Genomic DNA, 15,385 nt, shown 5'->3' with positions numbered 1-15,385 from the left:
AAAATTACATAATTTAATTACAAAATAAATGTAACTGTAATCTGTTACAGTTACTGAGAAAAAAAATGTGTAATTAAATTACAGTTACTTATGAAAATGAAAACAATTACAAAGGGGGTTACATGAATATTTTCACACACATTCAGGTTTGATTTCTTTCCTAACTTGCATAAACTGCTCTAAAATACAAGACACCAATGTTTCAGGTATTTAGGACATAGAGTAGGACACATGCTTATTCGATAGCCTAACTGTTTTATTTCCTATTTGGGTTTATGTATATGCTTTATTTTTTAAGATTAACAGGGTTTTTTTCCAAGGCATTGTTAGATGCCAGTGTTGTCACAACTATTAAACTGTATCTTATGAATTTAAATCTGTATTTAACCTCAGAATGATCTCATGGTAAAAAAAAGAGGTGCTAAAGTCGGATTTTGTGGTGGCTATGCTTTAAAATTTAATTATTATAATCTTAATTCAAGTGATGAAGAATTTTGAAAGTCTGACAGTAATCAGTGTCAAGTGCTACTAAGGTAAACCCTGCCTGCTTTAAATGTTTCAAAATGATTAACAGTTGAAAACATTTGTTAGAAATTTAGAAAATGAACCAAAATTGATCAAATGTAATATGTTATACTACTTTAATAAAGTAATTGAAATGGTTACACTACTTATTACATTTTAAATAGGGTAACTTGTAATCTGTAACCTATTACATTTCCAAAGTAACCTTCCCAACACTGCTAATAAGCAATATTGCAAAAGCACTATCAGCACCATAGATAGACAGATAGATAGCTCTCTCCTTGGGGATGTAAAGCTTTAACCGTTGACAACACCTGTTGATGTCTTCTCGTGATTTCCAGCGCCTTCACCACAGGGCGGAGCTACAACCGTGTTTTACAAAGCAAGCTTGACGTCTGCAGACAACAAGCGCCATCTGTTTACCTTCTCATTCCTGCTTAAAACAATACGGTAAGTAAATACATTATCAAAAAACGGCTCAGATTAGTGTTGACAGGTGTTTATGCGCGAATCAACATTCAACTTGCCTCTGCTCGCTGCTGTCACATGATCATTCGCTGTAGATACTAGTCGACGCTGGAATGCAGCGTTAACGTCTATGTAAACTACTATAGCCCGCGCTGTTTGATTTCCTTCAGGTAGTCCTTGTATCAAACGCTGATGTTTAACGTTGACTACTCGCAGTATAAAGCTCTTTCGTTCTCTGTTCAGGATATTGTCGATGGCAACACATTATATATGATTCGTATAATAATTTACTAATGTCTTTCTCTTATTCGTGTGTTTTGGATTAGTGAACTGTATTAGTTAAGTCCACAATTATGTTTAGTGTCAGCTAACAAACCCTAATATGCAAATGCGTTAAGAGATTCAGAGAGCTCCGAGATGACGCCATGGTTTAAGTAGGCGTGTAAATGAAGGGGGCGTGTCGAAGGAGCGCCATTCACTGCTGGCCAGCGATTGGCTTTCATTTGCCTATTAGAATTCTGTTGCCATAGTGATTTGGTTTAAATGTCTGGCGCGAGAGGTGGGCGGGTTCGGAATAGACTCGGAATTGCATAATTCAGTTACAGTAGGCTACTTCGCTATATAATGTACAATTTCTCTATTTTTCTGCAGTCGAACGATAGTGAAATATGGTGACGAAGCGAATTAGGTCCGAATACATGAAGAAATTTAAGGATCCGAAATGGGACACTTATGCAAAATGTTATGAGGATTTGCTGAAGTACAGACTGTCAAGACGGCTGTTGGAGCAAGCGCACAACCCCTGGTTTTGGGGAGAATGGGGGAGCGAGACAGGCTCCAGTGGTAAATCTACTCCTCTAAGTCAGAATAAAGTTGAACCTGAGAGGCTCCATGATGAGAAACCAGAAAGATCTGCATGTGTGACACCAGAACCTGCAGCTGAAACAAAACCACAGGCAGAAGATACTGCAGACACCAGTAAGTCCTAAACTACAGGCTGTCATCTTCTATTGTTTATCTTTTATATTATATCTCTTATAAAATAGTTTGTATTCTAGACTAGTGATGTTATTGTGAACTAAATCTTAGTTTTCGTTAATTGAAATAAATCTGAATAAATAATAATCTAAAATACAAGTATTAGAACAAAACGTAAATTTTAAAAACCTGAATGTAAATTGCCTCAGGAACTGAAAAAGTTATTGATTTCAGTAATTAAATTACTGAAACTAAATTTAAAGCTAAATAGAAATATATATTAAAAATAATAAAATTGACAAAAGTACATAACAAAATAACTAAAATTTAAACTAAAAAAAATCTGATAATATAAAATGAATAGTTTTTCTAATATATATATATTTACTTGCACTGACATTTAAAAAATATTTATGTGAATTTCTGTTTTACATTTAACATTAATATTTATAGTAGTAATAATAATATGATTTATATTTTTTATTGATTTTACAGCTATAGTGTCATAAACACTTTATGTCATACAGAGAGAATTGTCAGCTTATTCTAAACCTCATTTATATTAGAGAACCTGATCACATTACCTTGTTGAAATATGAACACTGGCACAATTTAGCATAGTTTGTGTTCAAACCACAATGGAAAACTAAATGGCAAAGCATAAAGACACAGTAAATTGTGGTACTTAATGAAAACTACTGTATTAAAACACTATTCAAAATGTCAAATTCCATGCAGATCTCTATCTTCTATCAACAGAGCTTGTTACCAGAGTAGCTGAGCAAAGCCATCAAGAGGGGGAGGAAGAAAGAGCCAGAGAAAGCTCTCCTGCTCTCAACCCAGAAACTGACACGCATATCCTCAACACACCAAAGAGCAAACGCCGCTCCTCACACAAGTATACAAGATCAAAAGTCAAGCCTCATGCCATCAAAGACCCTGAAAAAGAGAACCGTCACCCTTTTGCCCTGTATGGTGCAGGAGAGAGGCAGACAGATATGGCTTCCAAGAAAACCCATAATGTTGGACCTGCAGCATCAACTGCAGAGGTGAGGATCCTTTCAGGAAGCACACCATATCATAAGAGAGCATTGACCAGTAAGAAAACTACTGGGAAAAAATAGTTCACCCAAAAAAGAAAATTCTGTCATTAATTACTCACCCTCATGTCGTTCCAAACCTGTAAGACCTTCGTTCATCTTCAGAACACAAATGAATATTTTTTTGATGATATCCGAGAGCATTATGACCCTACATAGATAGCAATGCAACTACCACGTTCAAGGCGCAGAAAGGTAGTAAGGACATCATTAAAATAGTTCATGTGACATCAGTGGTTCAACTGTTACAAGAATCATTTTTGTCAGTGTCGATCCTAGACTTCTGGGGGCCCTACGCAAAACAATCCCTGCTGGTACGAGACTCAAACCCACAACCTTTGGGTTATGAGTCCGACTCTCTAACCATTAGGCCACGACTTTCCCTTTGCCTTTGTCCGTGTTCACGGAAAGCATTTGGCTCGGTACGCTTTCAACTCGTTTTTTTTTTTGTCTCGAGTAAGACAATGTATGACAGTCACGTTACATGATTTGACTGATTTTTACGTAGAAAGGGCGACAGTGCACCGCATTAAAAGAAATGACAAAAATTCAAATTCAATAACGAAACTAAAATTAAATCATCTTTGAGAGCAAGGGGGCCCCCTGGTGTTTCGGGGGCCCTAAGCAGCTTGCGTACTTTGCGTATAGGGAGGATCGGCTCTCATTTTTGTGCGCAAAGAAAACTAAAATAACGACTTTATTCAACAATTTATTCTCTTTCATGTCAATCTTTGATGTGCATTCTTGAAAGTACCACGACATATGCGTGTGGTGCTGCTGACACAGGAGCCGGTGTTCTGACATAGAACCTGGATGCAGCTTGTTTAGGTTAGGGCTAGAAGGGATACAGCTACAGCCACCAGGGCTTACTGGTCATACGCACATCAATATTGCATAATTTTTGTTGTGCTGAACAACAATAATTACTGTATTTATATTTATAATAATTACTGTATTAAAGGTAGGTTTAGGGTTGGGGTAGGTGTTGACATTAATAAAAGGCAAAGGAATGCACATGCATGTGTTGTGGAACTAATTTTTAATAAAAACTAATCTTTGAATGCCCGTCAAAGACTGACACGGAAGAGAAGAAATTGTTGAATAAAGTCATTATTTTTGTTTTCTTTGTGCACAAAAATTATTTGCGTAACCGTTGAACCACTGATGTCACTTGAACTATTTTAACGATGTCCTTACTACCTTTCTGGGCCTTGAACATGGTTGTTGTGTTGCTGTCTATGCCGGGTCAGAAAGCTCTCGGATTTCATCCAAAATATCTTAATTTGTGTTCTGAAGATGAGCGATGTTCTTACGGGTTTGGAACGACATGAAGCTGAGTAATAATTACTTGCAGAATTTTCACATTTGGGTGAACTATCCCTTTAAGTACTCATTTGCTTATCGTTATTCATGCATACTTCATGCAGTGTTTCTTCTGTGTAGATCCATGATTCAGCGTTGCGAGCAAAAACCAGACGGGAAGTGGAAAAACAGATGAAGAGATTTGACAAACAAAGAGCCAGATCTGCTGACTTCGAAAAGAACAGAAATAAGATTGTCCCTGATTTCAACCCCTGGATGACGGAGTACATGCGCTGCTTTTCAGCTCGTTCTCACTAGTACTGCTTTCTGAAATCCTTATCTAAACCTCTCAGGCTAAACGACCCAAAACCCTTCACATGATGACTGGCGCATCTGTTCAGCTCACTTCCTGTCTTCCAGAATGGGCCACAATGAATCAAACAGATTATAACTCAAGGTTTTTTAGGGTTTTATTTACACCATGGATATGTTGCATTTATTGGTACATATCAAACATGAAAACACAATCCATTGATGCTGCAGAGCAAATTGTCAAACAATCACATGCCTTGTTGCATGATTTTTGTAGGTCACGTAGATTTACAGGCCATGAGATTTACCAGTGTCTCTTTACACTCTTAGCCAGTTACTTAAAAGTGTTCAGTAACTGTCAGACAATTATAGACATGTATTGTGATGTTGTGTATTATCTACATTGTGTTAATCGTTAGGTTTAATCATGTAAAGAAATCTGTTTTGTACTTTACAGAAATCATTTGCGCCAACATGGATCTTTGTAAAGTGTTAATTAATCAACACTTAATCTCACATTGGCAGTTGATCTGTTATATTAATATCTGCTTTCTTTGAAATTAGATGTATTTTATTTTACTTGTATATTCACACTAATGGTGTATTCCATGTGGTATCATATAAGAACAGTAATATCATTACATAATGTAAAAAGTCACTGTTATCTGATGCATGAAACTCACAGCAAAATGACAAATCATTTTTGAACGAGATCATATACAACAAAAGCAATTCCAGCTGTTCATCATCAAGCATAACTATCATTCAGTGTGATGCTATTTGTTTTTTAGTAGCACTCAGGTATTTCTTGTTGTATTTTATGTAATTTATTATTGAGAAATAATGATATTGGGATATTTGTACACTTATTTATATAAGGGTATTGAACTAATTTTGACTGTATTTTAGTTCAGCATCTCTGAACAAATGTACAGGTATTTTTGTTCCCCACATCTTCATAGTGATTTATGGCATGTACTATGTGAATAGTGTTGGTTTTAGTGTAAGAATAATGAAGCCATAATGTATATGAGCTACATTAATATGATGAATATCCATTCTACTGTTATGGAAGCCGTTTTGATTCAAATTAAAATGTAAGTGTTTAGATTACTGCCTGTGAAAGTGAGATGTGTTTATATGAGATAAGAGTTTTTCTCAACACTTTCTTTATGAGGACTTAGTCTGATAGTAATTGTCAGTTTTCAGTTTTAACAGGTTGCTGTTAATTGTATGTTAAAGTAAAATAAAACATTTTTTTTTCATAAGTGTATTATGGCTATAAAAGTAGTTATCTTGTTTGTAGGTAAGGATAGTTTGTTCACAGGTTTGCTGCAGTAAAATATGAAACTCTGTTCTCACTAATGCACAAGGCAGATTTTTATATTGCCAACTTATTACAGCATGCTATTCCTGGACATCAGGATTCTGCAAGCTTGCCAAGACCTCATCCATGTGTCGGATCCATGCAGCAATTTAAATGTCTGGCAATGCCCCCCTTATTCACTTTAACTGAATGATTTTTATGAATTGTTTATTTTTTTAAGAAATTGTTGCATTTCCATGAAGAAAGCTGTCTAGAAAGTTTTACACAAATTACATTGATTTTACAAACACTGATTTTACATTCAGCAACTAAATTGTACATTTGATTATGTCTGTTTTGAATCAGACCTTAATTCTTTACATCAGTGCTACAGATTTAAAAAAAAAAAATAATAATTTTAATTCATTATTTATTTTTAGATCAATGTAAAGTGTAGACACAAGATTAATGAAAAATGAATAACCAACTACCATTTAGTGCATTGTTAAGCATGACTATTGGCAATCTGTCCCATTTTTACAAACATAAAAGCTTGATATAAAGACATAATGACAAGCATTTTGAAGCAAGGCCCACAATGATTTATCATTCATTTTCGGTGCAAGCTTATTTGAGATATGTCCATTTAAAATGTATAAGAAGAACTGGGGACAAGTAGAGAAAAATAATAAAATACATTTTACAAAAAAAGCTATCTATTTTCGAAAACAAAGAAATCAGTTCAAACACATCAGTGTCATTCCAACAGACACCTAAAAATGGGACCGCAGCACAAAAATGCTTTACAATAAATATAGAGCATGTAACACTAATTTTGAAGCTGTTCAGACTGACAATGTACTACAGTGCGATATGAAGGTAAGTGTGCGCTGGCCCTTAAATTTTTCATTTTGAATGTAAATTATAATACAAAAACAAAGTCTTCTTGACATGAATGTCAAAAACCACTTTTATGAAATACTCTAGCATCCTTTCCTAAAACATACCAACCAAAAAATACAACAGATATGGAAAAAAAATAATTAAAAAAGCAAACAACGTGCTAGCAAGATAATGTACGATAAACTCCATTGATAAGATTTACAGGCGTGTGCCATAGAGCAGCGATGCAGTATGCCTAAGCTATATATATATATATATACAGTTTGCTGTATATAGTCATTTATGAATATGTCGTAGTACTGCAACCATGAAACATGCTCCACGGTGATAATAGAAACTCTTCTCTACACAACATCTACATATGGAAGAGGGAAAGACGGGAAAAGGGCTCAGTGCAGTATTCTCAGGGGCAAGGGCCGGGTCTTTTAGCTACCCTCAGGGTTTTGGGTACCACAGATGTCTTGGCTTGGGCCCGAGGGGGACAGTAAACATTTTTCTGGAGCCTTCTGGAGCACAGGGGGTCCCTCGGCATGTCAGAACAGAAGTAAATGTAAGGTGAGGGAAACAGTCACTCCAACACGATGAGCCATACGTCAAACTCCCCACTAATGTCCTCCTCCTTGTGTTCACAAAACCTGCCTTGGCCAAAGGACAGAGAAAAAGTGCAGGCAATTATATAGATGGTCTTTTCAGAGGCCTTTCTTCTCGTCGACAAACTGAAGGAGCAGCTTCAAGATACCTTGAATCTCTATTTCTAGCTCACATTCCAAATAAGGCCCCTCAGAAACCTTGGAAAGCATTTGGGAGGATCTGGAGTTAATTATATCCATTCCCCTGACACTATTCTCTCATGTGGCATTTGACTGATAAGAGGGTGAAAGGGTTTGAAGGACTTGTTTGTCCTCATGAGGGGATGGAAGAAGGTGAAACATTTAGCCATTTGTATGTGTGTATGTGTCCTGGTGCTGCGTCATCGTCACTTGTACGTAAGGCATGCAGAAGCAAACTTGAGCAGCATTTGGTGGGTGTCAGTGACAAAAATAGCACCTCTTCTTGAAGAGATCTCCTCCCAGCTAGTGTATGCCAAATACAGCAGAGATGCTGTGGGGCGGCTATCAACATCCTTTTACAGACAATTTATGAAAACACTTTGACTAAAGCTAAAATGATGTCATGAAGTATTTTGGTATCACTTTACAATACAGTTCAGTTCATTACCATTAGATAATACATTTGGAAACAACACTTTTTAAAGCGTTTCATAATCTAGGTTCATTTATAAATATATACTTTTTTCATACAACCTTAAATTAGTATACATAGTACGTACTGTTCAAAAGTTTGGGGTTGGTAAGATTTTGGAATATTTTTGAAAAAAGTCTCTTATACTCACCAATGCTGCATTTATTTAATAAAAAAAGACAATAAAGGCAGTAATATTATTTCAATTTAAAAAAACTGTTTTCTATTGTAATACATTTTAAAATATAATTTATTCCTGTGATGGCAAAGCTGAATTCTCAGCATCATTACCCCAGTCTTCAGTGTCACACGATCCTTCGGAAATCATTCTAATATGCTGATTTGCTGCTCAAGAAACAGTTCTTATAATTATCAATGTTGAAAATGGTTTTGAGCTTCTGAATGGTAATTTATGTAGAAATCAACGTGAATCAAGATTAGTAAATGCTGTAAAAGTACTGCATTTGTTAACATTAACCTAATTATAAAGTGTTACCATGAAAAGGGAAACCAACAACATCCTTTTGAAGAGAAAAAGGGTAAACTAGTAGTGAGCTGAAATTAATGCAAAATAATTAGAATATTGGAGAAATTGGGCCTCATTCAAGAAACACTGTGTAATACATCTGTGTAATGTCTCATTCAATTCAGTGCAACTGTATCTACATAATAAATGGTTTACAAATGATTACCACATAAATATGTTATGTTCGTATTTTCAGACCCATTGTTTTGCATTCTTTTTTATATCACCTTAGATTCTTGCATTGTTAACATTTAAGTGACTCAATGTTTGAAAAATGCAATCATTTAAGAAATAAAAATAGTGAGGAAAAAGTGAGAGAAAAATGAAAATTCCAGCTAAAGACTAAAAGTTTCATATATGATTCAAATATAAAACAAAACAAAAAAAACAAGGACACTGAAGAGAAAAGAAAACACTACCACACTGAACAAGACACTTAAATCTAATATGCAGGGAATGACGTTCTGAGAAATGTGAACAACTGTATCTGATTAAATCTGAATGCAGCACATCTATTTTTAGTGGATGTTGCTGTTGTGAGTGGTACAGAGCGCCAGTGGAAGGAAGAACAGCACTCTACCACCCTCATGCATTTAAACTGTCACACTCATATCAGAGCTATTTAGATATCAAGGTTAAAGTATTAGCAAAAATTAGAAAATTAGTATAAAAGAATAAAAATACTGTACTGTAAATGATTGCACATCACAATGTTAAAAAAGTACTGAAACCTCTCAGAACAGCTTCTAATATTAAAACCTCTGAAACCTTAAAAGATTTGAAAGCAAGCAGAGAGAGGAAGTGAACCCTCTGGACCTTCACCTGGTTGGTCAGCTGTCTGGGATCTGTGTTAACAGCCACACTCCTGCACGCTCTCTGCTTGAGCCCGCCTGGGAGAACGCAGCTGCCGCAACGCTGCATCTCCGTACTGGATTCCTGAACCCATCCGCTCCGGGTCCAGCTCACCTACACAACCAAATGACAAGCACAGCAGCTTGATTCAAATGTTTTTGCAAGCTTATAAGTAACAGCACGAGGCACTGGTATTTTTGTACCTGACTCTATTTTGTTTAGGATTTTCCGAGCACACTGGACAAAAGCTTCCTCCACGTTCTCCCCTGTTAGAGCACTGGTCTCCAAAAACATGAGCTCTGAAAACAAAGATATAAACAAATACGTCTGTTTTGTTTAATAATACTCACCGAAATTTTTTTTTAAGATTGTGAATATATTGCAAAATATTCCATAATAGTGTTTATTTAGAATTATTTATATATTATTATAGTATTTAGTAATATTTTGATGTGGATTTTATTTTAGTATTTTCAGTTTTCATTTTAATTTTTATGTGCTTTTGTGATTTGTATTAATTTTTTTATTTCTATTTAGCTTTAATTTATTTCTATTTGGCTTTAGTCATATTAGTACTTCTACTTAAAGTATTTTATTCAATTTAGTTGCCATTGCAACATTTCCAAATATATTCTTTTTATTTCATATTTATATTTTATTTTATTTTAGCTTTATTTAAATTAATGCAAATATTTTTTTATAATTTCAGTTAACAATAACGCCACAGATCTATAAGCAAACAGTATATCCACAATGGTAATGCACCAATAACCAATCACTGTTTAGCCTCAGAAAAAGCCCTTGTGATCTCAATGCAGCCAGTCGTGGGTCTCTACTGGTTCATGTTTGTTAGTAATACTATCCTGTAGTGACCTCTAGTGGTACAATCACAATATGAAAGCAGATATATTGTCCAATAAACAAGTTTGAGCTATAAACATGCTTTAAAGGATATAATGAATAGAGGACATGTATTTTAGCCAAAAGCAAGGGTTTGAAGTTAAAAACATCTTGATGAAGTATCCCTTCACTAGATATTTATTGATGGACTGTGGTCATGTGGATTATTGTGATGTTTTTATCAGCCGTTTGAAAGCAATTGGGTGCCTCTATAATTCAGTACAATTGTTAGCAGCCGGGAACTGCTTGTCTGAAATAAGCACCATTCTCTTGAGCGAAGCGTGAGGCCTCCAGAAAGGTGACTTCACGGTCAGCATCCAGATCTTTCTTATTTCCACACAGTATGATCACGATGTTCTGGCTGGCCAGCATCCTGGCATCTGTCAGCCAGTTGGTCAGAGCGTTGTAGGTTTCTCGACTAACATCCGGAGACAGAAAGCGTGAGAAATCAACACACTTAAGGATCTATAAATGCATATCATAGTATAGCTCTAGGTAAACATCCAGAAATATATGAATATCTGTAGAGGCACTGGATATACAAGTGTGACTTTACCTAGTGATGTCATACACGAGAAGAGCCCCTGCTGCCCCTCTGTAATAGCTGCGTGTTACAGACCTGAGGAGAACAAACATTAAACCTCTGTGTCAAATCTAGTGATAAAGCAATATATCAGCCAAACAATTATGTGGCTGATATTTGGTCATTTTAGAGATTACTGGCATTGGCAATTAGTTTTAGAAATATATAATACTTTTTTTTTATTCAAATACACTACCATTTAAAAGCTCAGGATTATTTTTAATGCTTTTATTCAACAAAGATGCAATAAGTCAAATAACAATCAACACTGATAATAATAAGAAATGTTTCTTGAGCACCAACTCATCACATTAGAATGATTTCTGAATAATCATGTGACACTAAAAACTAGAGTATTGGCTGCTGAAAATTCAACATTGTCATAACAGGAATAAATTATATATTAAAATATATAAAATTACTGAACAGTTATTGTACATTGCAATACTATTTCACAATATTGCCATTTTTACTGTATTTTTAATCAAATAAATGCAGCCTTGGTGAGCATAAGAGGCTTTCTTTAAAAACATTAAAACATCTTACTGACTCCAAACTTCGGAATAGTGTATATTTGAGTTGATTCTGAGTAAATATTATGTAGTATAAAAGATCATGATCCGCACTCACAAGAACAGTCTTCTTTTTTAGTTTTATTTTACATACATCGTTGATGAGTAAATATTATATAAAATAAATGCTTAAATGCTTAAAGGCTGAATTGCCATTCACAAACACATTTAACTTCAAACAGAATAATCAGTGAGAACAGGGTGAGATCTGTTTTTCTTCTGGAATTCATTAAATTGTGAAAGTACTAGAATGAACAAAGCGAATGCAAATACTTAAATAAGTGCTAAAACATTGACGTCCAAATGACGTTACTGACATTAAATAGTACTCTGGATAGTATACTGGGATTATATCAGCAATCAGCCACCCTGCCGTCAAGATAACGTCACTAGGCGCTGCAAAATCAATATCAATTGACCGCTAGTCTAATCATATCTGCTCACAATAGCAGGACTGTATGGCTCAGACCTCCTTCAACATTAGCCGGACTGACACGTTTCTGTTCAAGCTACAGCATGTTTTCCTGAATGTCTACAACATATTATCTGTTTATCTGAAATAAACATGCAAGACAATGTTTTAATGCACATTATTGTATAATAAAATGAGCTGCAGCAGCAAACAGAACAGTGCCAAAAGCTCTTCTCAGTGCTGTTTGAAGAAGAGACTAATTGTGTAATATTTAGCATCAAGCTGTCTTGTGATTTTTTTTTTTAATAATTATGTAACTGTAACGAAAAACAAACTGTTTTCACTTTACCAATGAAATAAATAGCTTTCTCTCAGGGGCATTGTACACAGTGTTTTCATTGTTAACTAAAGCTATTAATAGCTTATATAAATTTAAAATTTAATATGTACAAAACTAAAAATGTTGCCTTGCAAACTAACTCAATTCAAGTAAGATAAAGTATTACAATTTCTAAAACTAAAATTTAAATAAAAATAAATAAAAATATAAAATGAAACTGATAAAAAACTAATAGAAATTTAAATAGCACACAACAAATTTACTAAATCTTAAACTGAATAAAAACTGAAAATATATTTTTAAAAATAAAGGTTTTTTTGTTTATTTTAATATTTTTTTATATAATAATTTCTAATTTTTTAAAGGAGCACCAGTGGCACATTTGGCTTAATTGGTGCCCTGTGCAAGTAAAGACAAGATTAAAGAAAAGAAAAAAATCATAGTTTTTTATATTTTTAATAAGTCTCAAAACTATGTATAAACACACAAAAAACCCTACATAAACAAAAGGTGGTTTGTGTGACATCAGCATATTTTCATTTTAAATGCACTGAGGCTATCTTGGCTCTAAGGAAGCTGCGGGCAAATGTTCAGTGCAAATTAAGTGCATGTTGATAGCGCTGACAAATGAATCTGTGCAAGGTACTATAAACTCCTACATGCAATCTGGACTTGAATCACTCCCTCCCCAAATGCTCCACCATCTGACTGCCTGAGAACAAATCTGGAAAATATCATCATAAGCCAGATCTCACAGTGGTCCTTACAGACAAGGCCAATCTAAGAGGGAAACAGTTTTAGAAATATGACACAGCCGTATGAACACACCTGAAACGCTCCTGTCCTGCTGTATCCCAGATCTGGAGCTTGACAAACTTATTGACCACACTGATTATCTTCGAGCCAAATTCAACCCCGATAGTGTGATTCGAGTCATCTTTGACTAGAAGAACAAGGAAAAGACATCAGCAACAGAACAATGACTGTCAGTTCATAGATTTGGTTCTGAATGTTTAATGATAAGATAACAGAAACTGACATACATCTTTTTTCTATAAACTGATGAAGCAGACAAGATTTTCCAGTTCCTGCATTTCCGATTACAAGAAACTTAAACAGGAAATCTAAATGGGAGGAAAACAAAAACAACAAAGATGTTTTGTCAAAAACTGCATAGAATTCTCATAATAATAGGATAGTATAGGAATGTTACTATATCAAAATATTAATCAAGACTATAGGCTATTGACACTGGTCATAATCTAATGTAGACATTAAAGTGGTTTGTCATCAAGTTATATCCAAACAAATAACGGTCTTTCTATAGTCATTGTTACTATAAGTACTGTTTTAATTGACTAATCAAAGATTAATGAACACTTCTATGAATGGCGTCGACAGATGAAACATATGGCAGACAGATAGCTGCTGCCTAGCTGGCACTGAACAGAGCTTGTAAGCAAATACTGGGATGAATGAGCTCGGGACACCTGCTAAAATTCATGCTATGCTGCCGACAAGAAGTGTGGCAGGAGAAAAGGAAAATTAGTCACCCTACCGTATGTCTCTGACATGACTGGCGCTGTGTTTCTAGCCTGTTTATACTGTGTTTTCTCTTTCAAGGCAATCAACAAGGATATCAAATAAAGGGAAATCCCTTAGAGGGTTTCGCGCATCCTAGTCGGAAGTTTGTAGAGCAGCTACTTCCTGTTTAGATTTTCAAAATAAAGGTCAAGAATTCTTTGCAAAATGACACAAAAATGCACGATTTTGCTAAAATAAAATGAAAAATTTAATAAAATAAAAAGTTCAAGTATGTATTTTATTCCTGGTCGTGGGTGTTTTTATTTATTTATTATTATTTATTTATTTTAGATTTATGTTTTGGTGTATTTGACCGAAATGTATGTAAATCTAACTGTTAACAATGTATTTGTTTTGCATTTTCTATTAAAACTCACTCTTTTATATATTATTTAGATCTGTTTTACTCCAAAACTCCAAGCAACCACTAGGGGGTGGTAGTTAGTTATATGTGCGAGTTGCATCTGTTCTAAAAAACCACACTAACTCATCATAATTTAAACCACATTTTACAGGGCTGATCACTTTGTACCTTTCACAACTATTAAATTATATTTTGTTTTTATATCCACAATTTATGATTGTGAGTGTATGTTACCCTTACATTAACCCCAGAATCCATAATTACAACACAGACTACACAGGATTGATCAGGAAAATAGCGTGATGGAGTCAAAACTGTAAATGAAATCAAGATTCCATACTTGAAAGCATATCATGGATGCTTGGGCAACAGTTCTTTATGGTTGATGCAAATTGCCCTCTATAAATTGTAGACCACGTGTCATAATGACTAATTGAGAAGTGGGACAAAACACTTTAGATGTAGTGAGAGGACATTAAGAAACATAGATTTGGTATAATAATGAGAAAATTAAATTGAAGGTGATAATTGTGTTAAATACATTCTGTTATTAATCCCTCATGACATTTAAAATTGAAAATATTTTTATTTTTAAACCTAATAGCAGTTACCCTTGCTGGACCTGTTTTGTCCCATGTCTCAAGAATGACTGTAATGGATGTTATTACACACTAACATAATGTGGAGCATATGAAACAAAACGGTTTCGTTTAATCTCTCTATGATGGTATAATCAGTTCACGATTTCCTTTCATTTGAAATCAACAAGCAAAAAGGTCAGAGAGTTCATAGTGCAGAGCCAACAGTTCTGTCATTCCTGCTGTGACACTTGAAGCTCTTCTAGAAAATCTAATATAATTTCAACACCCAAGAACGGGGCTGCTTCCACATATCTTCTCCAGATGGCTGTGCATTGGTCCTGGGTTCATTGCATAATGCCTCAGGATGTATATGCTGCATATCTCTTTTCTATGTTCACATGTCCTGTTTGTTTTAGATCCTTCCTGGCTCTCTATATATGTCAAAGATACATGACTGAACAAAGGAATCTGAGCTCAAAGAGCTATGTCAACATGTAAACAAACCACTCAGTTAACATGCTTTTATGTATACAGT

General features: G+C 34.7%; 2 protein-coding genes across 4 annotated transcripts; one reads left to right on the top strand and one right to left on the bottom strand.

Moving 5' to 3' along the window:
- The first annotated feature begins 832 nt into the window (after window positions 1-832).
- LOC107725482 (centriole, cilia and spindle-associated protein-like) lies at window positions 833-6,344 on the top strand. 2 transcript variants are annotated; one of them, XM_016534754.1, is made up of 4 exons: window positions 833-975; window positions 1,645-1,971; window positions 2,731-3,020; window positions 4,515-6,344. In XM_016534754.1, the coding sequence occupies exons 2-4, from the start codon at window positions 1,662-1,664 to the stop codon at window positions 4,689-4,691; spliced, it is 777 nt and encodes a 258-aa protein (XP_016390240.1). In that variant the 5' UTR covers window positions 833-975; window positions 1,645-1,661; the 3' UTR covers window positions 4,692-6,344. The 2 variants fall into 2 exon arrangements, with proteins under 2 accessions (XP_016390240.1, XP_016390238.1); XM_016534752.1 differs by having other exon boundaries at window positions 834-975; window positions 1,656-1,971.
- Window positions 6,345-6,467: 123 nt separating this feature from the next.
- rab4a (RAB4a, member RAS oncogene family) lies at window positions 6,468-14,001 on the bottom strand. 2 transcript variants are annotated; one of them, XM_016534756.1, is made up of 8 exons: window positions 13,880-14,001; window positions 13,365-13,445; window positions 13,150-13,264; window positions 10,971-11,033; window positions 10,678-10,832; window positions 9,718-9,813; window positions 9,485-9,628; window positions 6,468-7,533 (listed from the first exon to the last, which is right to left on the bottom strand). In XM_016534756.1, the coding sequence occupies exons 1-7, from the start codon at window positions 13,893-13,895 to the stop codon at window positions 9,513-9,515; spliced, it is 642 nt and encodes a 213-aa protein (XP_016390242.1). In that variant the 5' UTR covers window positions 13,896-14,001; the 3' UTR covers window positions 6,468-7,533; window positions 9,485-9,512. The 2 variants fall into 2 exon arrangements, with proteins under 2 accessions (XP_016390242.1, XP_016390241.1); XM_016534755.1 differs by having other exon boundaries at window positions 6,468-7,529.
- Window positions 14,002-15,385: the final 1,384 nt, after the last annotated feature.

Source organism: Sinocyclocheilus rhinocerous, unplaced genomic scaffold (genome assembly GCF_001515625.1).
Source record: "Sinocyclocheilus rhinocerous isolate Xijiao unplaced genomic scaffold, SAMN03320098_v1.1 scaffold366, whole genome shotgun sequence".
NCBI lineage: Eukaryota > Metazoa > Chordata > Actinopteri > Cypriniformes > Cyprinidae > Sinocyclocheilus > Sinocyclocheilus rhinocerous.
The sequence above is the reverse complement of the archived record's forward strand: the minus strand, read 5'-3'. Positions and strand labels throughout refer to the sequence as shown.